The sequence below is a fragment of the Schistocerca nitens genome, chromosome 5 (assembly GCF_023898315.1).
Source record: "Schistocerca nitens isolate TAMUIC-IGC-003100 chromosome 5, iqSchNite1.1, whole genome shotgun sequence".
NCBI lineage: Eukaryota > Metazoa > Arthropoda > Insecta > Orthoptera > Acrididae > Schistocerca > Schistocerca nitens.
In genome coordinates, this window is record NC_064618.1 from 616,935,670 (window position 1) to 616,942,135 (window position 6,466).

The 6,466-nt window shown below is 39.3% G+C and overlaps 1 protein-coding gene across 1 annotated transcript in view; it reads right to left on the reverse strand.

Annotated features, from left to right (window-relative positions):
- The window catches only part of LOC126260620 (outer dense fiber protein 3-like protein 2), an 89,563-nt gene extending 85,617 nt beyond the window's left edge, over positions 1 to 3,946 (reverse strand). Inside the window, exon 1 of the mRNA XM_049957958.1 lies at positions 3,706 to 3,946. Coding sequence (XP_049813915.1) covers positions 3,706 to 3,946 — 241 coding nt within the window. The remainder of the gene's footprint in view (positions 1 to 3,705) is intronic.
- Between the last annotated feature and the right edge of the window lie 2,520 nt (positions 3,947 to 6,466).

Consider the following 6,466-nt stretch of genomic DNA (forward strand, 5'->3'; position numbering starts at 1 on the left):
TCTCAAGTAAAAGAATTTAAATATTTAGGTGAATGGATTGCAGAAAATTGTAATGAAAAGAAATCTGTCAGATCAAGAGTCCAGAAAATGAAGACGGCATTTCAGTTAACAAAAAACATTTACAACAAAAAGAGTCTCTCATGGAACTGCAAAATACGACACTATACAACAGTAATTAGACCCGAAGCTCTCTACGCATCTGAGACACTAAACCTTCAACACAGAACACTAAAAGAGGAATTAGAAGTGAAAGAACGTAAGATAATGAGGAAAATCCTAGGACCAAGAACTAAAGATGGGGTACATTATCCAAAACCCAATGCAGAAATATATAAAAATATCTCCAAAATAACAGACACAATGCGCATGAAAAGAATCCAATTCATGGGGCACTTAGAAAGAATGGACTCAAACAGGTTAACGTACAAAATCCATACAATTTTAAAGAACAAAACTACAAGACCGAACTGGTACAAACAGATGGAAAAAGACCTGAGAGAATTAGGGTCTCCAAATCTACATGATAGAAATGAAATCAGAAAAATCACAAACACACGGGGTTTTGAGGAAGAAGAGAGAATAACTAACCGACGTACATAGACTACGCAATGAAAGCTAGCCCATTCGTTGTTTATAAAGGAATACTGAGTGAAAAGGAAGTCCAACAAATGTTGATTATGCGTGGTCCTAAGTGATCCATCCGCGAAGAAGAAGAATAAGAAGATAGTAAATGATGATAAATGATAGTAATAAAGACAAGTATGGTTTTGCATAGATAATCCTGTTAGAATTTGAATTTCGCGCCACTTTTTTCTGGAGGGTTACGTTAATGGGCATAGCCCAATTGACCTATTTTCCCGCCAAAATTCCAATTTACCGCCATTTTTATGGGGGTTAGGTTAGTGGACATAGCCCAATTCACCTGTTTTCCCCGCCAAAATCCGCCATCTTGAATGATGTCATGCACTGTTGCCAAGTCTACACGCCGTCATCTTGGTGACGTCATCGCCGCCATCTTGAATAAATTTGGCAACAATGCAGAGTGCGCCCGTACATAGCTTGTCTCACTACTAATGCCTAGAACAGCAGACTTTCTGGAAGATATTTGCACGATGTAAATAGTCTGAGGAAAGATTGATAAATTAATCTCTCCTAATTGTGAAGTGCACTTAGCTCTAGGATATCAGAAATCATAATACAAGCGTTACAAAAAGCATTCCAGTGAATAAAATATTACCATATACATTATTTCTCAAGTCAACATCCCCTTTTCTCAGCACATACTAATAGTACAGGTATGAATGAGATATCTTAGCCAGATTTTTAATCAGTTTCTGACCTTGCATACCGATTTTGCAGTAAAACTTATTCTGTATAGAAAATTTTAACATAAAAGAGACTTTTAACTATCATAGACAAAAGGTCATCAGGTATGCCCACTTTCATAATTATATTTTACGAAGCTAACTTACTAATCGTGAATAAGAGAATCCTTTTTCATATTATCTTACTACAAATACCATTGTATTTGCTTTAATGTACTTATTAACTTGATAATTTGTATACAGCTAATAACCGCTACCATTGCAATAGTCCATTATCTCTACCTATCATAAAGCTGACTTTTCTAAACAAATATGCCTTCCGAATCGACAAACGTAACTGTCACTGTCGCCTTGGATTACGATTTAGCTATTGCTACTACAGTTTAACGTGCTTACTGTAACTGAAAATACTTATAGTATTAAAGTTAGAGGTGAAGTGGTCCCACTGAGAGTCTCCAATCTCTGCCCATCTTACAAGCCAGGACAAACATCCCAAATGCAAAACATATCTTAAACCCATGGAAATATACATACAAGGATGTATCATAAATTTATGATTATTATTGCACATTGTAGGATTAATTTTTGTCGTTTTCTCTTCATTCCCATAACTGCTCTTTTCCAAACAACTCTCTCTCTCTCTCTCTATTCGTTTAGTCGGTTCCAACTCTTCGTGACCCCATGAACCAAATCACGCCACTTTTTCCTGTCTTGCACTTTCTCCCGTAGACCTTCCAGGTTGGAACACATTGCTTCTGTGATGCCATCGATCCATCTCATCCTCTGACGTCCTCTTCTTCTAGTTCCTTCAATCTTCCCCAGCATTAATGTTTTTTCCAGCGAGGCATGCCTTCGCATTGTGTGTCCAAAGTAGGTCAGCTTTTGTTTTAAGATTAGACATTCCAGGGAGAAATCTGGTTTAATTTGCTCCAATATTGATCTGTTGGTTCTCTTTGCAGTCCATGGAACTCTAAGAAGTTTCCTCCAACACCACAATTCGAAGGAGTCAATTCTTCATCGTTCAGCCTTTCTAATGGTCCAGGTCTCACATCCATACATCACAACTGGAAAGACCATAGCCCTCACAATACGGATCTTTGTTGCTAGTGTTATATCTCTGGACCTTATAACCTTGTCAAGGTTTGACATCGCCTGTCTACCGAGCAACAGGCGTCTCCGGATTTCATGGCTGCAGTCACCGTCAGCAGAGATCTGGGAACTGAGATAACTGAATGTGGTCACTACCTCCATGGTTTCTCCTGCTATATCCCACGAATTGGTAGGTGTAGTTGCCATAATTTTCGTTTTCTTCACATTCAGCATAAGATCAGCCTTTTCACTTTCGTCTTTCACCTTCAGTAAGAGTGTTCTCAATTCTTCTTCACTTTCTGCGAACAGGATCGTATCATCCGCTTACCTGAGGTTGTTTACATTTATTCCAGCTATTTTAATTCCTGTTTCTCCTTCATCTAGCCTCGCATTCCTCATGACATGTTCTGCATACAGATTGAATAAGTACGGTGACAGTATGCAGCCTTGCCGGACCCCTTTCTGAATCTTTATCCATTTCGTTGTTCCATACATAGTTCTCACCGTGGCTTCTTGGTCAAGGTATAAACTCCGTATCAGATGAATGAGGTGATCTGGTACACCCATGTTTTTCAGTACGTTCCATAATTTGTTGTGATCGACGCAGTCAAAGGCTTTGGCGTAGTCAATAAAGCAGAGGTACACATCTTTCTGGAATTCTCTCGCTTTTTCCATAATCCACCGAATGTTAGCAATTTGATCTCTAGTTCCTCTTCCTTTCCTAAATCCAGCTTGTTCTTCTGGCAGCTCTCGATCTAGATATTGGCGAAGTCTATTTTGTAAGATTTTCAACATAACTTTGCTAGCATGTGATGAAATAAGTGCGATTGTTCGGTAATCTGAGCATTCTTTAGAACTTTTCTTCTTTGGAATGGGGATGAATACTGATCTTTCCCAGTCTTCTGGCCACTGCTGCGTGATCCATATTTTTTGACATATTGAGTGCAGCACTTTCACTGCATCCTTTCCAGTGACTTTAAACAATTCTGCTGGTATTTCATCATGTCCACTAGTTTTGTTATCAGCCATATTTTCAAGGGCCCACTGGATTTCACTCTCCAAAATATCTGGCTCTAGTTCTAAATTAACATTAACATCAGCAGTAGGAGCCCTGTCATGATGCAGTTCTTTCTTGTATAGGTCTTCTACATATTCTGCCCATCTTTCCTTAACATCCTCTGCTTCACTCAGATCTTTCCCATTTCTTTTATCATTCCAATTTTTGCCTGGAATTTTCCTTTAATTTCTCTAATTTTCTTATAAAGGTCTCTTGTCTTCCCCATTACGTTACTATCTTCAACTTCCTTGCACTGTTCATTAAAGAATATATTTTTATCTCTTCTAGCTAATTTCTGAAAATCTTTATTTAATTCAAACATAGCTGATCTATCTCCCTTGATTTTTGCTTTCCTTCGTTCTTCTGCAACTTGCAGTGCCTCAACTGATAGCCATCTAGCCTTCTTACTGTTCCTTTTCTTGGGAATGTGTTTTTCTGCGGCCTCCTTGACAGTATTAGCTACTTCTGTCCACATCTCTTGCGAGCTTTTGTCCTCCAGCTGTAATACATTAAATCTGTTTTGTACCTCTGCAGCATAGTTGGAGGGTATAGAGTTAAGGTCGTATCTACAAGTTGGGATACTTTTTGCTACATTCTGAAGTTTCAGCCGAAATTTTGCAATCAGGAGCTCATGATCTGATCTGCAGTCAGCCCCAGGTCTTGTTGTAGCTGACTGAACCGCGCTCTTCCACCTCTGATTACAAAGTATGTAATCAATTTGGTTCCGGTGTTGGCCATCTGGCGAAGTCCAGGTATATAGGCATCGTTTTGGTAGTTGAAACAGTGTATTAGTAATTATCAATGAATTTTCTTGGCAGAATTCTAGGAGTCTCTGTCCAGCTTCATTTGTTGTACCAAGACCATATTTCCCTGTTATACCTTCTACAGCTTCATTTCCCACTTTTGCATTCCAATCTCCAACTATGAAGACGATATCCTTTTTTGGTGTTGACAGTAGTAATTCTTGTAAATCTCCATAGAACTGGTCAATAATTTCCTTTTCAGCATCGGTTGTTGGTGCATAAACTTGAATTACTGTGATGTTGAGGGGCTGACCTTGAAGTCTGATGGACATCATTCTATCATTTTTATATTTGCATCCCATCACAGCTTTTCTCACTTTATCACTAACTATGAAGGCTACTCCATTACTTCTGTTGTTATCATGCCCAGAATAATACACCATATGGCCATCCGAAGCAAATTCTCCCATGCCAGTCCACCGCATTTCACTTATTCCCAATATGTCGATGTTAATTTTCTCCATTTCTCTTTTCACTATGTCTAGTTTTCCTTGATACATGGATCTTACATTCCATGTTCCTATGCAGTGCTTCTCTTTGCACCATCTTACTCTTCGTGAAGCTCCTCTCAACCTGGTTCCCCCCGGAGATCCGATCGGGGAACTTGAAACTCCAGAACATTTTGAGCTGAGCGAAGCCATGGGGTTTTCTTGGGATAGTTCAGTGGTGGTTTCCCGTTGCCCTCCACTGTCCTCCAACTCCTATCTGCTCACCGACTCAGTTTCCCGCTGGGGTTGGTTACCCAACCTTCCGCTGAGTTGCTCGGCTTAACAGGGGCACCACGTGTAGGTAGGAAGTTGGAGAATTGAGGTGACAGAGGCTGTGAGAACTCTCTTGCTGATTTCTTGTAATCGCGTATCACCCCCATTTTATGCCAGAGTCTCATGATGTCTGCAGAGACCCCCCCAGGTCATTTCCTGGGCCCTTCCAAACAACTACACTTGTTCAAAATACTGTCATTATTTAAAGCTATAAAAGTGCAAAAGTTTTGTATGGATATCATGACTGTTACTAACATCAGACAGTCATGGCAAAAACTCTAAGAACAAACTGAATGAAATATCAGCATCAACTACATGTGTAACAATGCATTAATAATAAAGCAGAATGAAATGTACAAAGATGTTATAAACAACATAAAGAGCAAATAATCATGACAGATGATGTTAATGGAGCAAATACTGAATTTGCTGGTCCATTGAATGAAGCTATTGAAAAATCAATATACGCCCAATTAATACTATTCACAATACTATGAAGTTACGAATATTCCAAGTGAAAATCACAAGATATTCGAAATGTACATGCAGGGTACTTGCATGAATATCTTACAATAATCTTGTTAAAGTACTTGATGTAAATAAACTTCTGCATAGATAGGATTTTACAAGATACGCACTTCACACGGAAAAAGCAGGAAAAATGGAGCTTTGTGTGTGTATGATGAATGTGTTAAAAAGTTCACTAGCAGAAACCAGAATCCATTAAATGTATTACCTCTGGCAATCAATGAGGTGTATTGCTCTGTCAAAGTAAAGTTGAATACTAATTTTTTAAAAAAGCAGTTCTAACTACAGCAACGGCATCAGGAGAACTGATGCCAAAATAACAATAGTAGCAAGCAGTAATCTCAAGAAAATCATATGTTATTGAAAAGATGAAAGTAAGTACTGTAGGTACTGAGCCATCACCTTTAGCCCATGCTTAAAAAACAATCGTATGCCACGAATAGCTGGGAGACCACGAAGAGAATGTTTAGCCACCTAATTGGAAAGGGTGAGGTTTTCCCCATCCTTCAGATGAACAGATGAACATGCACCTTTTCTTCACGAAGTATGAGAGTTTTGAGTGGAAATGTATCTATTACGTGTAGATGACTGCAATGTGTGTGTGTGTGTGTGTGTACATGTACGCGTGCGCTCACGCGTGGGTATATTGTCATGTTCGAGATGATGAGAGAAGGGAGAGGGTGAAACCCGGTGCCGCTTTGTAGCCTACTCCTCTCGAAGAGCACCAAGTGGACTGTCCAGCTTAACGTCTCATCCGGTGGACGGATCACCATCCACAATTCTGTGTGCCCTCACTTAATGAGACACTGCGGAGAAGTCTGGAATTTAATCCAGGACATTGGCGCAAAGACTTGTGATCATGGAATTATACCTTCTCCCGTAAAGAGAAAGGGGAAAATTGTC